The sequence below is a fragment of the Rousettus aegyptiacus genome, unplaced genomic scaffold (genome assembly GCF_014176215.1).
Source record: "Rousettus aegyptiacus isolate mRouAeg1 unplaced genomic scaffold, mRouAeg1.p scaffold_m13_p_3, whole genome shotgun sequence".
Lineage (NCBI taxonomy): Eukaryota > Metazoa > Chordata > Mammalia > Chiroptera > Pteropodidae > Rousettus > Rousettus aegyptiacus.
In genome coordinates this window covers 147,568,137-147,585,275 of record NW_023416306.1, presented here as the reverse complement: position 1 = coordinate 147,585,275, position 17,139 = coordinate 147,568,137, and the positions used below count along the sequence as shown (strand labels likewise).

At 36.0% G+C, this 17,139-nt stretch overlaps 1 protein-coding gene across 2 annotated transcripts; it reads right to left on the bottom strand.

Moving 5' to 3' along the window:
- Positions 1-160: 160 nt before the first annotated feature.
- Positions 161-16,893, bottom strand: EIF2S1 (eukaryotic translation initiation factor 2 subunit alpha). 2 transcript variants are annotated; one of them, XM_016131268.2, is made up of 8 exons: positions 16,763-16,893; positions 12,901-13,142; positions 9,495-9,574; positions 7,303-7,454; positions 3,892-3,998; positions 2,457-2,554; positions 1,612-1,755; positions 161-714 (listed from the first exon to the last, which is right to left on the bottom strand). In XM_016131268.2, the coding sequence occupies exons 2-8, from the start codon at positions 13,139-13,141 to the stop codon at positions 589-591; spliced, it is 948 nt and encodes a 315-aa protein (XP_015986754.1). In that variant the 5' UTR covers position 13,142; positions 16,763-16,893; the 3' UTR covers positions 161-588. The 2 variants fall into 2 exon arrangements, with proteins under 2 accessions (XP_015986754.1, XP_036073929.1); XM_036218036.1 differs by lacking the exon at positions 16,763-16,893 and adding an exon at positions 16,484-16,555.
- Between the last annotated feature and the right edge of the window lie 246 nt (positions 16,894-17,139).

Here is a 17,139-nt window from a genome sequence, read left to right as displayed (position 1 = left end):
TGTTAAAATTATTTTCTCTAAGCCCTTCTTTTGAAAGGATCTGCTGTATAGATAGATCCTTTAGTCACCTGCCCTTTTAATTCTATATCTAGACTAAAATGAATAGAATTAGGGTCTTAGTAATAATGCTTTTAACTGGTGACAAGAAGGAAGAAGCCTATAGTTAAATATCCCAGAAATTTATTTAATGTTTGCGTGATACATTTTATATAGAAAGAATGGGATTATTTGCTTTGGGTGCCCCTGGTAAATTTCATGGAGGCATTCAACTACAAAGGGGTATCACTCTAGAGACAAAAGAAATGGAAATCACAAGCCCAATTTTATGACTGTTCTTGAGCTTGAACACTTGTCTCCAGTGAAATTAGACCACTCCCTTAAAATGCTTAATGTGTTGAAGCTACTGTGTAAAAACAGCTGGCATTTAGGAGGGCGTTTCATGTTTTGGTCTGCTAGAACATTTAAATACTTGGAAATAAAAAATATTCAGCTCTGAAGTTTTCAATACTGGAAAACTTTTAAGTCTAGGGTTTATAGCCAGGAAGGGCTGCTTTGTGTTCCTTAAACTGGACTCTGTTTCCCACAAAATTAATCTTCAGCTTTGGCTTCCATTTCTTCTGCATCATCATCACCATCCACTTCTGCATTTTCTCTCTCAAGCCTCTCCAGCTGCCTTGCAAGTTCGGTCTCATCTGTATCTGTGACCACTTTGGGCTGTGAAAGTAGAGGCATAATTTCAAAGTGAAGCCATTAAATAGTACACAAAACAATTTCAATACTATTACTGCCTAGTATTTTAACTCTTAAAGAAATATTTTTCTAACAACTCTCATATCTATTCACTTTTGAGTGCTGACATATTTACTAATAAATTCCACTAGATCGATAATAGAAGAAATTTGTGAGAATAAGACAATACAGAAGAAGTATGTGTATTAACATCAAATACTATTTTCTGTCATTTTTACAAGCTGAAACTGAAAATATGAAAACAAACCAGAAGAAATTTGTGAGAATAAGACAATACAGACGTATGTGTATAAACATCAAATACTATTTTGTCATTTTTACAAGATGAAACTGAAAATATATGAAAACAAACTCAGTGGCATTTTTATATCCTGTAAAAATACATCTTCTAGGTTCAAAGTAAATTATTTACTATTCCTTTCCACAGAAGGCATTGTTATACATGTATATGTATTTACATAAATATTTATTTTTATATATACATATGAAAATTAGGTTTTGTTCTTGTTGGGATGAGGTAAATATAGGCGATTACTCCTGTTTCTAATCCTGAGATCAAATTTTAAGTATTTCACATTAAATTCTGACACTAACCATCGCTGAATTTCACTGTCTATTTTTTCCTCTGGGGGAAGCTAACACCACCAGTGACCATGGTTCTCGATAACCATCCCATAATAGTTCTTATTTAATTATAAAAAGCTCTTTTAGGGACCCTCTGAGTCAATAATTATTTTATGCTTGGCAGAGTTGAAATCCTAACTGTATCCCATGTTTTAAGATTTTAGAATGTAATTCATTTAGATGATTTTAAATTTCTTAAAAACTTTAAGAACAAGGCAAAAACAGTAGTGCTCTCACCTCCATCTGAACATTGAAGACACCCCTCTTCTCTTCAATCTTTTCTTTTATAACGGCCATAGCCTGATTGAGGACAGAGAGGCCTTCTGTTCTCTCCAGGGTTGTTGTAGTCATCACATACCGAGGAGGAGCTATTAGATTAATCTAAGGGAAAAGGCAAAAATTCAATTATGAGTGTACTTACAGAACATATAACTATGAGGATGTTCAAGAATGATTTTGCTAATCTGCTACCTTAACAAATCACCCCAAAATCTAGCTTCTAATTCTACAGTTCAGCAATTTGGGGAGGTTTGTTAATCTAGCAAAACCTAACTGATATAGTGATCTAATCAAGTCCACTGCTATAGTGAACAGGAAGAATTACGACCTCAGGGTGTCTCTGGTAGTTAAACTACAGTCATCATCAGCATAACAGATAATTTGTCTCTAAAACAAAAATTCCTATTTGGTTCTAAACTAAACTGACAGAAGACATTCTTCTAAGAGATTATGAGTAACAAACATTCAGTTAATTTTATCGCTAATGAAAGATTCAGACCAAATTTCCTAAAGGCTGTGTATAAATATGAGAGAATATGTTGCCCTTTTCAAGATTCTATGAGCATTATAGGTATAATAAGTCCTTACGGTAAAGGAGCCCTTTGGCACTAAATATCAGTTGGAATCTCCATCCACTGTGACAGTAATGGTAGCTGCAACAAAAAGTCTACAAAAGTAAACATCCCCTGGAAATATCCCCAAGACCCACTTTTCATAACGCTTATTATGAAACATGATCATAAAAACATCTGATTTGGTGTAGGTGGATATTTCAGTAGGGAGGGAGAAAACGGACTACTCACCTTGATGGGCATGGTTTCGGTAGAGCAATTCAAACCGGCTCTCAGGGCTTCTTTTACGGCGTCAATGCCTTCATAACCATAACAAGCCACTTCGATATCTAAAATTATAAAAATTCAGAAGCTCAAACCAAAAAATGCAAAAAAATAACTTAAAGGCATTTTTAAATTAAATCAGAGATGAGGCAAATAACATGAGTATACAAATACTTATTAAACCTGTTATCCTTTCAATGAGAAACCAATCCCAGCTATTAACTTGCATAATTAAAACTATCAGAATATGCAGTGAAATGGATCCTCTCATCCATATCACGCTCCTGAATAATGGAACTATAAAAGAGACATTTAACAAACAACTTGAATTTTGGCTACACCTGAGTTAAAAATCATGACTCCAATCTCTCTGCACCTTTTTCTTATTTATAAAATGGAGAGAAGTGTTTTAAAGATTGAATGAAACAACTGCAAATTGTTTAGAACAGATTAGAAATTGCATACATATGACCCAGACTTCTACTTTTAGGAATTTGCCTTACAGCAGGGGTCCCTAACTCCCAGTCAGTGACGTGGCAGCACAACACGGGTGAGTGGGTGAGTGAGCGAAGCTCCATCTGTACTTGTAGCCACTCCCTAGCGCTAGCATCACTGCTTCAGCTCCACCTCCGATTATCAAGCATGAGTCTCATAGGAGCATAGGTCCCTAGTGCCAAAAAGGTTGGGGAATGCTGCCTTACATAATACTTACACAATTAGGTAAGTGTATATGTATAAGGGTGTTATAGTGTTTTTTTTTTTTAATAATAAAAAATTGGCATAACCTAAATGTTCTTCAAGAGGGTCTGGTTTATAAGGTTTATTATTCTGTGGAATATTATCTAGCCATTAAAGAGAACGAAAAAGATTCCTATGTTCTACATGGAAGGGCAGCCATGATATACCAAATGGAAAAAAGCTAGCTGAGGAAAATTTTGCATAGTAGGATCTCATCTTTGTAAAGACAAAATAAATAAATAAGTAAAAAGTTATATCTGAATGCTAACAGCATACCTTCCTATACAGCATGTAGGTATAGGAAAAATATCTGAAAGAATATATTCCAAACTATCAATAGTGGTTAATCAAGAAACATGGGAGAATATTACTGTACTGTTAGAATATTTTAAAATATGCACTAAATTAAAATAACCACCTCCCTTAAAAAAGGGGGCTAACCTTAAGGTTAGCTAAAGTCATATATATGACAGCTTTAAGATGTGTCAATATATAAATTTTATGATTTAGCAGAAACAAAAATAATTTCTTAAACTTCTCATGAAAAATGCATTTAGAAAATTTACAGATGTTGATGTCATAACATATTCTTTCGTAAGGGTCATTTTTAACAGCTTTTTTGGTACATGCAAAATCTTTTAACATCATTTAAAGAATCACTTACCTGCTCGAATTTTGACAGCCTGTGGTGTCAAACGCCTATTAATATTGTTAATGAGTACTTCCCGTTCATTTTCATTCAAATCTAAACTATCCAAAATAGATGGGTCTCTGATTAAAAAAACACACACACACACACAAAAAACAACAAAAGGTCAAGGTTATTTTACTGATAATTGCAATAGCAAACACAATACCACAGGATGTTTAAGAGCACAGGCTTTACTGTCAGAATTAGACTTCAAATCTTGGCTTTGTACTTTAATAACTATGTGTCTTTGGGCCTTTCCAGGCCTCAGTTTCCAATCTAGACCTCAGTTTCCAAATATGTAAAATGAGAATGAAAACAGTGTATCTCCCTGGATTGTGGCACTAAATAAGATAAGCAAGTATATGACAAATAGACAACACTCAATTGATTACCATTAAGAGAAATATTTTAGAGATCTGGCTAAAGCAAGCAATTTAAAATACACCTAATAGACTTGATATCTACTATACTTAAGCATGTCCATGTTATTAGCAGTCTCTGCTTCAAGGAGCTTATAATCTAGCTTGAAAAGAACAAAAACATGAAAAAAAAAATTTATATTAAACTGCATCCCTGGGAATCAGGAGAGGAAGGTATGACTTCCAGTTAGGGTCAGGAAGAGCTTCATAGACAAAGTGGCATTTTCACCTGACCCTTCTAAGTGCCACAGGACAGGGACAAGGGTCTTAGTCAATGGCTCAAACCAAAAAAATGCAAAATTTCATTTGCTGAGCAAATGAAAAAAAAAAAAACCAAAAAACGAAAAACAAATAGAACCTCAATGACTAAAAGAATGAGAAAATTTTAACAAGTGAAGGTAGAACTGTTTGAAGAAAGGTATGATGTATTAAAAAAGGAACGACATGAATAAGCATCAGGCTTAAAAAGCGTGGGTTGAGGAATGAAAGGCAAAAGAATATGGGTGGAGGAAACTTTCATTCAATTAATACTGCTCTACAAAACAAAACAAACCAACAGAAAATGGGCAAATGAGATGAAAAGATGTTTCAATGAAGAAATATAAATGGTCAATAAACATATGAAAAGCCAACAGCCAAAAGAATGCAAATCAAAACAAGACATTACTATACAGCCTTCAGTTTGGCAAGAAAAAAATCTGAGATATATACACCAAATGTTAGCGAGGATAAAGAGAAATAGTAATACTCATACAATTGCTTGAGGAAATATAAATTATAGAACCAATTTGGAGATTATTTTGGCAAAACTGAGTAAATTTAAAGATGCATATTATTAATACTATGACCTAACAATTCTATTCCTAGATATGTACCTTAGAGACTCCCAAACATGCATGCATAGAAAACACGTATTCATCGTAGCATTATCCATAAAATTAGGGGGTTGATTACATTTTTTCTAATACAGACCAGATAAAGTATATTCTCACAATAAAATTCTATATAGAAATATAAGCATGTCTATCATTTTAGAGAAACACTATTCAATAATATCCTTATGAGTAAAAATTCAAGGTACAGATATTTTAAATGTAAAAAATGATTTTATATGCACTTTATGAATACATATATTTATTAAAACCATAGAAATATAAATTATGATACATACTAATTTCAGAACAGTGGTTACCACTGATGAGGGAAATGAGTTGGGAAGGGTAAAACATTATTTCCAACTATTCCAGAAATTTTTTTTTTTATTTAAAAGAAAACTATACAGCACATGCAGCAAAGAACTAGCATTACTTAAACCTGGACAGTCACTACATGACTGATGAAGCAAGAGACTAATGTTAAGGGAAAAGGAATAATGCATGCTAAGGCTGAGCGGTAATGAAGAGACAGCTGGAGGTGGAAGCAAGAGGGGGTAAGCCAGGGCCAGATGACCACAGCAAGCCAAGTTAAGAAATGTTCTGACTGAGTGCAGGACTGAAGTCTGGGAGGAGAGAAATATAAAACTGGGCTTAATGATTAATAGCATAAACTCTGAATAGAGCCTGGTTTGAATCCAGGCTCTACCATTTGCTATATGAACTTGGACAAATTATTTACTCCCTGCCTAACTTCCTCATCTACAAAATAGACATTAATAGCACTTATACCACAGTTTGCTGTGAGAATTGTATGTTAGCCATTGCAATTATGCTTGCTACAGGACAAAGTAGAGAGGTTGAGGAGTTTATTTTTTAGTGTAAATGGGAGCAATGAGAACATATTTTATGCTGATGGAGCAAAACTGAAAAAGGGAAAAGACTAGAGACCCAAGAGAGGAAAGTAACAGACAGAAAGAGGTCCCTGAGCAATAGCTGGGCACAGATAGAAAGATGAGTCTGAGAGCAGAAAGGATATGAATTCCAGTGTGACAGGGGCACAAGAGATAATGATAGGGGGGATGAAGATAAGTTTGCTGACCTAGTGAAAGGAAGTAGAGGAGATCCTGCCCAATGGATTCTATTTTCTTTATAAAAATACTCAGCGAGTGCACCAGGTGAGTAAGGGAAGAGGGGTAGACTGGGTATCCGAGGAAGAGTGAAGAAAAGCTCTAAAATAGCCACTCTAAGAATGGGAGGAAGAACTAACCAGAAACAGAGAGAATGTGGGGCAGCAGTGAAGGCCCAGCTGAGGTTGGAGACCATGAATATGCAGGGGCACCAACCTGCGAGACTGTGGTTTTTCCTAGCAGCACCCAGCAGTCTACAAGTGCAGAGAAGGCAGGAACACCGATCCAAGGCTGAATGTAAGAGGGAAAAACAGGGCGAAGGCTCATGATATTGGCAAGATAAGTTGTTGAAATGACAGGCCAAGGTGTATCTATGCTGAATAAGAAAGAGAATGCAGAAAAGGGTGAAAAGACAGAGAAAAGAAGTTTTGGAATCAGAGCCTGAAATAAGAATTAAGATATAGATAGAGTAGGACTAACTATGTGGGAGCTGGAAGGACAGGTGGCTATGGTAAAAATAGAATATGTGAATTAAAGGTTTTAGAAGCAGAGCAAATCCTGGTGATAGCAGACCCAGAGTGAGGCTATATTGGAAGACTGGCTAAAGCGGCATGGGCTGAGGTCTAAGGAATTATGAGGCAAAGAAAATGAGAGGTTAGAATTTTAGATAAGACATCTACACTGGCCCTGAAGTCATCCATGACAATAAAAAACTAAGAGAAGAAAATATATAAAGGAGTAGTGTGAGATGAAACCATAGGGTTTATGAAACTATAATGACATATAAAATTATATAGGCTTCGCTATATAGGATTGGCCCATCTCACGGGCCTTTTATACAGAAATATTTTAATTTAAATTTGGCAAGGACTTAATACAGGGATGTTGTGCTATTAAATGGCAGTCTCTCAACCTAGCAACTGTGATGTGAAGGCAGAAGCAGAGCCAAAAAGGTGTTCTTACGAGACTGCATGCTTAAATGCATCATAGGCACCATATCCGGGTCTCTTGTACTTGTCATCAAAGACCCAAGCAGTCCTCTGGAACAGGCTTTCCAGTTGCTCGTCCTTGGTATACCCTAACAGCTCAGCAACATGACGAAGAATGCTGTAAACCTAGAAACAAAATGAAGAGCTCAACAATGCAAAGGTAAGAGATCTATTAAAGTTAGTAGACATTTTACACTTCAGTAGACAGAGTCTAAAAACAAATCTTTGGTTAAATTGACTACAATAATACCTTAACAACAAAAAATCACCATCCGACAAATTCTCCATAGAGAAATATTCGTTTTCCCATAATAATTAACTCAAAAATGGGTATAACAAGTAGAAATAGTATAGAATTATTGTCTTAAGACCCAGATCAAGTCTTGACTGAGATAAATTAATCTCTCTGAATTTGTTTTCTCATTTGGAAAAGTGAGATAGATATTGGTAGCTCTCATTTTTACAGCACAGAGCTCTTACATAGATCAAATATATACAAATGCACCCTAGAAATGGAAAACACTATACGAATGCTTTATACAAATGTGTGAAATTTGTATATTATACAAATCCTGTTAAACCATCATAAACTCTAATTACTACTCCTCCACATGAGATTATGGAACCAGGATTGAGATTTTGGTATCTTTTGTTCTGTTATCTTTCAATCCTACCCACTGCTGCCAAATTCTTTTTCTAATCCCCTTAGAATAAAAGGGCGTGGATGTGGTTCCACAGTGCAGCGGTTAGCATGTCTGCTTTATACGCAGCGGGTCCTGGGTTTGCGCCCCAGTGTAGCCACAGTCCATGGTCTACGGCCATGCCACCCTGAATAAGCCAGATGTCTGATATCGGAGGCTAAGCAGGGTTGGGCCGCGTGAGTACTTGGATGGGAGACCACCTAGGAAGACCAGGTGCTGTAGGCATAAGTAATAAACAAACAAACAAATAACAAATAAATAAAAGGGCTTAAGGAAGGAAAAAAGTATAAGAAAGAAGGTTTTCATGTTACTTACATATGAAAAGTGAGTGAGGAGAGGCACTACCATTGGCTATTTATTCTATCGCCTTACCACGTACTCATTTTACAATATCCTAGGTGATAAAAAAATGGAAGTTTCCTAGAGCAATGCTCCTCAAATTTGAATTCTCAAACTTGGTGGGACCTAAGATCATGCATTTCTAATAAGGAGTCAGATGATGCCAATGCTTTTGGTCCAGAGACTATATTCTGAGTGACAAGGTCCTAGATTTGATTAAAAACGGACCTTCCTGATAGTGCTTTTGAATGTGTAAACCACACTGCAGTTAACAGTAAACTCATCAGTAAAACAAAGGGAAAGATTGGGTAATGATTTGATGGCTTTTAGATTTTTATTTCTCTTTTACTAGAGTCAAAGAAGATTTTAAAAATCTGCTCTTCATTTAAACATTGTTTTCTTGGCATTTCATCTTGAAGACAGAAACATACATGGCAGAAGAGAAGAAAAGACACAAGAGAAGGGCAAAGAAATGGAAACAGTGCCATTAAGCACGAGGATCTAAGGAACAAGGATAATCTATACAGGACCAGAGAGCAATATGGACAGAAGAGGAAGACTGCAGAAATGGCTGTTCGGCTGTTCTTGCTTTACTCATGCTTACTGTGGAGAAGTAAGAAATTAGAGCAAAAATAAAAAGGAAAAAACAAACAAAAAAACCTTACCTATTGAGGAAAAAAACCAAAAACTGGTAACAGGCTCCTGCCTTGCTTTCCCGGATTCACAGACATTTACAAACCCTTGCTCATTCTTAACATACAACAGCTGGTTGTCTCTGCGACCCTTACCCAGAATAGGGATGAAAGTCAAGAACTACGTATGATAACAAGCAAAATCAGCTGAAACCAGCCAGTTAATGTATTCCTAAAACAGCTTAAAAACACTAATGTCCAGTACTGTTTTGAGAGTATTCGATCAAAAGGCAATGCTTTAAAGTAGTTAATACCACGAGATAAAAATACTGTAATCATATTCTTTTGAAATTGTTTTTAAAAATTATATTTCTATATAACATATAACTGGAAATATAAATAGTTATTTTTATTTTTCTGCCAGGAACATGACAGGCTGATAATTTATTAAGCACATCAAATAGTGGACTTACTTGACTCAAAAGTCAACTTACAGTTTTGGATTTGGTAAATTTATCTTCACATTTGATCGCTTCTTCTGGAGACACTCTTCTTTTTGACAAATCAATATATCCTTTAAGAGAAAATTTTGAAATAAATGATCTCTGTCCAGGTGCCTACTGCCAACAAATTTTCACAACCAGCTCATTTGTTTGGCATACCTGCACTTACTTCCCACTGAAATCTTACCAAAGAATTAGTGCAAAAGAAATACAAGAGAAATTTTTTATTTCAGAAATGTATCTTCATTATCACATAATTGCATATTCTCTATTATTTCATTGGAGGGAAACAACTTTAAATTATCGAAATGTAAGTCAAAAGATTCTCTATTGGTCTATTTGGCATCCATTCATCAGAGCGTCAACTGTATTAACTATATTTTCTGTATTCTTGATGCTCTGACATTTGTGGCTTGGCTGAGAGGGGAGAGACCCCGCTGTCCCCCTCCAGAACTAGCTAGTTCTTAAGAGTCAGCAACAGGCTCACCTGGAGCAGTCTTCCATATGCAAATTAAGCAATCCAGAACCTATATCCCCAACTCTGAAACTCTTGAAAGTCTCATGCACCAAGCCAAATATTCCCCCTGGCCTAAATCAGCCCAGGGCCAGGTAAGAGACAACCAGGAACAGCCCTGATGCCCTGCCAAAACTATTCAAATTACCTAACTCTAAATGACTCAGACATGCCTTGCCTTTCAAGTGGAAATTTCAATAAAAGCTCTGGCCTGGCTTTACCCTGGCTCCTTCTGCCTCCTGACCAAATCTGGTGCTTCCTCACGTGGCCCTGCATAGCAAGGCATATTTCTATCACTTAATAAAAATCTTTCAAGAAGATTTTTGGTACTGGCCTCTCGATATCATCAGTCACTTCCATAAATTAAAATCCCATGGGTATAAAATGAGACAAGCAGTTAAATGTATTTTAAAGAATCTAGAAGGAAAAAAATGATCTTTAAAATTTACTTACATATTTTTGATTTTAGGCATCACGTCTTTGGCCTTTACCATTTCTTAAAATGCAGGTCTATTTGGTTATGAATCCTTAGTTTCTATTTACCTGAAAATGTCTCATTTTGATTTTCATTGTTGAAATTTTCTTTAGACATAGAATTCTGGTTTTACAGTTTTCTTTTAGTGTTCTAAAGATGTCATTCAATGCTCTGCCCTCCATTATTTCCAATAATACCATTGTTATTTGTATTACTGTTCCCCTGTAAATATATAAGGTGCCATTTTTCTTGGCTGTTTTCAAGATTTTCTCTTTATCTCTGTTTGAATAGTCTGATGTGCCTAAATGCAGTCTTAGTAGTATTTTTCCTGCTTGAGGTTTGCTGAGCTTCCCTACTTTATGAATTTTTTTCAACAAATATGAGAAATTTTTGGCCATGATTTCTTCAAATATATTTTCTGTACTTTCCTTTTCTTTTGGAATACAGTTTTTGATACTTGATACAGGCTTCTTTTCCCCTCTGTTCTTCATATTGGTTCTTTTTTAAATGAACTATTTTTAAGTTTCACTGAGCCTTCTGTCATTTTAATCTGTTAGTCCATCCAATTAATTTTTTAGATATTACACTTTTGATTTGTAGAATTTATAGTTAGTTCTTTGTGAGAGTTTTTCTCTACTGAAGATTTCATTGTGTTCATTATAATCAAATTTTCCAAATATCCTTGAGCAGTTATATTATCTGCTTTAAAATCACTGCCAGTCCAACATAGGGGTCATCTACAGGTTGATCTCCATTAATTGCCTTTTCTCTTCTGTATGGGTCCTATTTTCCTGTTTCTTCAAATGTTCAGCAATTTTGTATTGTATCCTGGACATTGTGAATGGTATGTGGCAGAGACTCTAATTCCTTTATGTTCTTAAGGATACTGATTTTGTTTTAGTAGGCAGTTATTTTGTCTAGATTTAAAACTATAAACTCTGTTTCCCCAGGTGGAGAGCAACAGATTTTTACCCCTGTGGGTTGCTTGCAGTCTACCGCGTGTATCAGTAGTTCAGGGGTCAGCCAGAGACTTGAGCAGAATTTCTGTATAAATGTAGGGGTTCTCCCTTTGTTTCTCCTGTCCCTATTCTCTATCACTACTTTCCAACTGCTGTGGTTGTCCAGAATTGTTATCTTTGGTTCTCAAGCTATTAAGATTGTAGGTTTTCCACTAGAATTTTAGCTGCCCTGCTTAAAGCTATCTGTAACATGCATTCAAAGAGGTGTAAAACTTACCCAGTGCAATTCCTTTCTTCCTGTGGTTTCAGCCTGATTTTTGATTGCTCCCATTGTCTTTAGATTTTTTGTTGTTGTTCAGGGTTTATAGCTGTTATTTTAAAGATTTGCTCAATAAGACCTAATCTTCTAGTATCAGAAATGGATCCTCTCTATAGGATTCTCTGGATTTCGCTTTTTAATCTTACCTTGGTCATCTTTCCACATCATTCAGATCTCATTCTATATAAAACTGCATTGCATGGATGTGTCATAATTTACTTCACTATGATTTTGACTGTTGTTTCCTGTTTTTAATTAATATTGTACAAACAATGCAGCTATGGAAATGATTTTTACATGTATCTATTACACTTTTGCAAGGACATTTTTCTGATTGCAACTGAAAATATATTTGATTCCTTCTTGTTATATATTTTATAAAACAGAAAAGAAATACAAAGACATCATTCCAGGGTGTCTTTTGGGGGTAGTGATATGAAGAATTATTCAAGTTTAAGGGATACAGTTGTCTCCTCTTATCTGCAGGGATACATTCCAAGACACCCAGTAGATGCCTGAAACTGGGGATAGTACCGAACTCTATATATACTATTTTTTTCCCCATACGCACATACTTTTTCACTTAAAGGAAGCACTTTATGGCTTCAGGGCCATTACTAAGTAATATAAGAGTAACTTGAACACGAGAACTGCAATATCTTGACAGTCAATCTGATAAATGAAAAGCCTACTAAGTGACTAATGGGCCGGAATGTATACAGCATGGATACGCTGGAGAAAGGGATGATTCATGTCCTGGGCAGGATGGTGAAAGATTTCACCATGATACTCAGGATGGTGTGCAATTTAAAACTTATGAATTGCTTATTTACCATAGTCTGAAAATATTCAATGAAAAATTCCTCTGGGAATAAAATTAAAGTTATTTGACTCATAAAATCTAGCCCTAGGATATACTACTAATTAAACCACTACTAACTTAAGAGATCTTGTTCAGATGGCTAATAGGTATCCTTCTCTAACAACTCTGTACATAAAAGAATTTAAGTGTAAAAGGTGGTGTTTTGTTTTTGGTTTGTCTTTTTACTGCACTAGGTAATTTATAAAAAAATTTTATAATAAACCATTTTAAATCTAAAATTTACATTTTAGATATTTTTCTCACTTACCTTTTTCTTTGTCCACTCTAATGACAACCACACATTCATTTCTGCCAATTCGGATGAGTTTGTTAATAGAACGAATACGCCTTCTGGACAGCTCACTAAGAAGAATCATGCCTTCGATATTGTTGTATTCCAGCAGGCTGACATAAGCCCCCATTTCAGCAATGGACCGTACATTCACCATCACTACATCATCCACCTCAGGAAATTTGTGTTGATAAAATCTACAACTTAGACCCGGCATTCTGCAATTTAAACAAAGGAGTCACGTAAGTCCTTAGTTAAGGTCAAAGTAAAAATACGTCACTCAATTTTCCACATCTTGCCACTGGAGGAAGTTGTTAGTCTTCACACCTTTTTAAACTTCTTAAATCAAAAACAGGTAATGTTGAGGAACCGAGCTTTAATTTTTATTTTGCTCCACATCTTTGTAAGGCATGGGTGACTCTCTGCCATGAGTTTCAGAGTAATCATAAAAAATAATGACCATCTATAAAGTACTCTGAGACCTAAAATTAAAGGTACACCTCAAGAGTAAAATATTATTATAATACCACCAGTTCAAGAAATAACAAGTGATGGGAAGCATGACTACTGTTACAAATCTATCAGCAAATTCTAAAGCTATTCTTTCTGCAGATCAGCTAGGACTGCATATGCTACCACCCATCACATAAAGGTAAGAATCTTCTAATTATTTAAGCCCTAACCCTAACCATATATCAAAAGATACACCCCATAATAGCCAAAATTACAGTAGCATGACAGGACAAAAACTAAGTTTATTAATCACAAAAGATATTAAATTTAACTAAAATGTATTCTCTCCAATTTTCTCCCCCTAAACTTGAATTTAATGCACAATTACCATAATTTCTGGCTTCTACTTTTTCCATTACTCCCAAACCCGCTTCTCTTTTGTTGAATAGATATACCCAATTTTGAGAATAGCTTTATAGATCTACACTACTATAAAGTTCAAATTTCTTAACCTCCAAGCATTAAATATATTTAAAACTACTCCCTTTGATCCACCCAACCTATTTTCAGCACCATTCCTTTATGATCCACAAGCCTGAAATCCTACCATGAGTAAAAAATATTTTTTAAGGGAAGCTCTCAAGCTAATCATACCTGATGATTTTCATGTTTTTCTGCTAACCTTACCCAGTTTACTATTGTCAAAGCTTAGAAGACAGACAGTAATAGGATCTAAAGGCCTATGAAAAATTTGTGGAAAATTCGTTAACTTTTTTCTTATTAATTGGTAAATACAGATAGAACATCCATATCCAGCTTATAGAGCCTCCAAGTTCTGCTGCAGTGCAGTCTGAGAATTTCTAACTGCACCTGCATGTGTCTTCCCCAGTGGCTTTCTATTGATTATACATCTTTCTACTACATATATAGGGTCCTATATGATCTGGCCACTGCCTATCTCCCTGAGGTGCCACTTTCTCCCTAGTCCTCCCTACCTTACAGATGAAGAACTGAAGCGTAGGTTAGGCAACTTGTTCCATCGTCTACTGCTAACAAGTGATAGTGTCAGAATTCGAACTCGTGATGTTTGGAACCATAGTCCATGCTTATTCATCGGCTACATTTTTTCTCTCAATATTATTGATAAACATATTACTATTAGAAACATCTTACACAAAACACAACATTAATATACATATTCACTGCTGGAGCATATAATACAGATTAGTGAAAACTTTCAGTATTAATCTACCCTATTTAACAACAAAAAAGTATCAGTTTAATAATAGTGGCAGAGATGCATTTCTCTTGTAGCTTGACAAAACAGGGATTTAGTAAATAAAGGGAAGTAGACAATCAATGACCAGAATTACTTACCAAGAAACAGCTGAGCTGGTTGTTTCATTTTTAAACAGTGCCTTTTAAAAAAACTCTTGTCAAATATCTGTATGTAGAGTACTAAAATTTGAGAGCTAAAAAAGCTTCAAACTTGGTATCGAAAAATGCCATGAAAATATGTGAGAAAGTTTTAAGAGCTTTAACCTGTGCTAACCACATCTGCTTATCAAGTTTCCTCAAATTGTAAAGCAGATAATTTTTGGGAAGCAAGGCTTAATTTGATGGTTAAAGAAAATAGGCAATTCTGTAAAAACAATCCTGACAGAAGCTATAAATGTTACACCTTTAGGAGTTATAGTCTCTACAATAAATAGTGCAATAAAGGAATACTGCTGATGGTATGTTACTCACAGTAAAGATAGAAAGTAGCCAATAAATACGAAAAGAATCCATTTCACAAAGAACCTGAATATTGATAGTTTTGAACATCTCCTTGTTTATGCTAATAATTACTTTAAAAAAAATCAGTCAGGAAAACAAATCACAAGCTAGTATCCCTCAGCCCTCTATATAGTTTTCAAAGCACTTTGACTTATTTGGCCCTCAATAAATCCTTATCAGGCAAGTAGCATAGTGAACTTTGGGAATAGCTATAGATGTGGATGCTCTCTTACCTATTAGCTGTAGTTGCTTTGGAAATGTGTTCCCACTGAACTGTAGTTTCTAGTCTGTGCCATGTACCTCACAGATTTGTGGAATCAAATAAGATAAAATACATGTAAAAACATTTTGAAAGTGTAGAGTGCTATACAAATATAAGATATTAAAAGTCAAAGGAAGTATTATTTCCATTTTGTAACTTAATTTGTTACTTTTGCAGTACCTACTATGTACTTAGCACTACTGACAACAATTAAGACTGAAGGATTTAGGTAAAGAGTGGAAAACAAACTAATTTGTAAATAACTGCAATGTAAGTTATTAAAAAGGCGCACAGTGAAACAATCAATTAACAAGGAACCAAGGTACAGAATTAAGAGGCTTCCTTAAGAACAAATGCTTAATAATTACTAGAATAGGAGCTAAACCCAAGTCTTATGACAGTAAATCAGAGTATCTTTAACCCACACAGCCTCAGTATGTCAGAGTACTACAATACAGTATGTATTCTTTAGTAAAGAACAACCATCTTTCAGAATATATTAACTGAATTCCATGCTAATTTCAAATACTCTGCACTGTCAGTAATTTTGCCTGGTCAAATGGTAGGTAGGCCTTTTGTAAACCACTGCATTGTCAAGTCACCATAATGGATAAAGAAAGTAGTGTATAATGTGATAGAAACAACTCTTGTGATATTTCTAATTAGGCTCTAACACTTATGCTCTTTGCATGATAGTTTTTAGCACAGAAGTACTACACAAAGTTTTAAAAACTATTTTACTGTAGTCAAAATAGGAAGCATGTTCTAGTTTCAAGGAGGGACTCATTCCACAGAAATGCACAACTCGAGCGATAAGGCAACATGGGCTTCAATTTTTAAAAATAAATTATCAGATGAATAAACTACTCGTGAATCCTTTACAACCCAGCTCTTGGCAACACTGTGACCCATCCCACTGGTCCCTGGAAGTATCCGGTCTAGTTTCCACCGAGAGGGAGTATTTCCTGGAGTAGAAGAAGAAATAAAAAAAAGGAATGGACTTCTCAGGGCCGGAAAGAGCAAAGTGCTCGTGTCCTGAGGTGGGGTGTCACTGGGATCTCCCACCTCAGGGCATCCTCGCTTTAAGCATCCCGAAGAGGCCATACAGTCACTTGGCTCACTTTCCTTCACGGGGTTCCTCCGCTCGTACAAAGACACCTACGACAAGGGAAGACCGACAAGGAAGAACGACAAGGAGCTGGCGGGTGGTGGCAGTGGTGTCCAAACAGTTCTCTCGCAGGGACGAAAAGGTGTTAGCCCGGGGCCTACTCTTTCTCGGCCACCCTTGTCACTGGACACAACCAAAATCAGTCCTTTGAGAAACCAATCTAGGGAACTAGTCACCTGAGGTATGTGTGTGGATCCCGCAGTGGGGTCCCTCGTCGCCTTCTTTAATCGGAGAGATCGGACTTGATACACCCGCTGCAGCAGCCGCCGAGCCTCCAGCGTGCGCTTCGCTCAACCCCACTGCGCATGCGGAACCAGCTCGCACCACGCAAGCGCCGACAGAACAGAGGCTCTCTTCGTCACCGACCATAGAGTCCAGGTCTTCCAAGAACAAGGAAGAATGTGCATTACAGGAGAACCTGAAAAAGTACGTTTTCTCGCTAGCTTTAGTTTCCAGTAGATAATCTTCGTGGCGTAGGGAAGTGGCAGGGCTCTGGTTTCTTGTTGCCGAAGAACAGATGCTCGTGCAAAGTTTCGGTCAACCATGAGGTGGC

Bases quoted from the DNA above. Each gene is read 5' to 3' on its own strand.
- EIF2S1 (XM_016131268.2), bottom strand. From the start codon at position 13,141: ATGCCGGGTCTAAGTTGTAGATTTTATCAACACAAATTTCCTGAGGTG. The intron at 2,555-3,891 runs GTAAGTGATTCT...TTATAATTTTAG, and splicing joins GGCTGTCAAAATTCGAGCAG to ATATCGAAGTGGCTTGTTAT. The intron at 1,756-2,456 runs GTGAGTAGTCCG...CTTTTCCCTTAG, and splicing joins CCGAAACCATGCCCATCAAG to ATTAATCTAATAGCTCCTCC.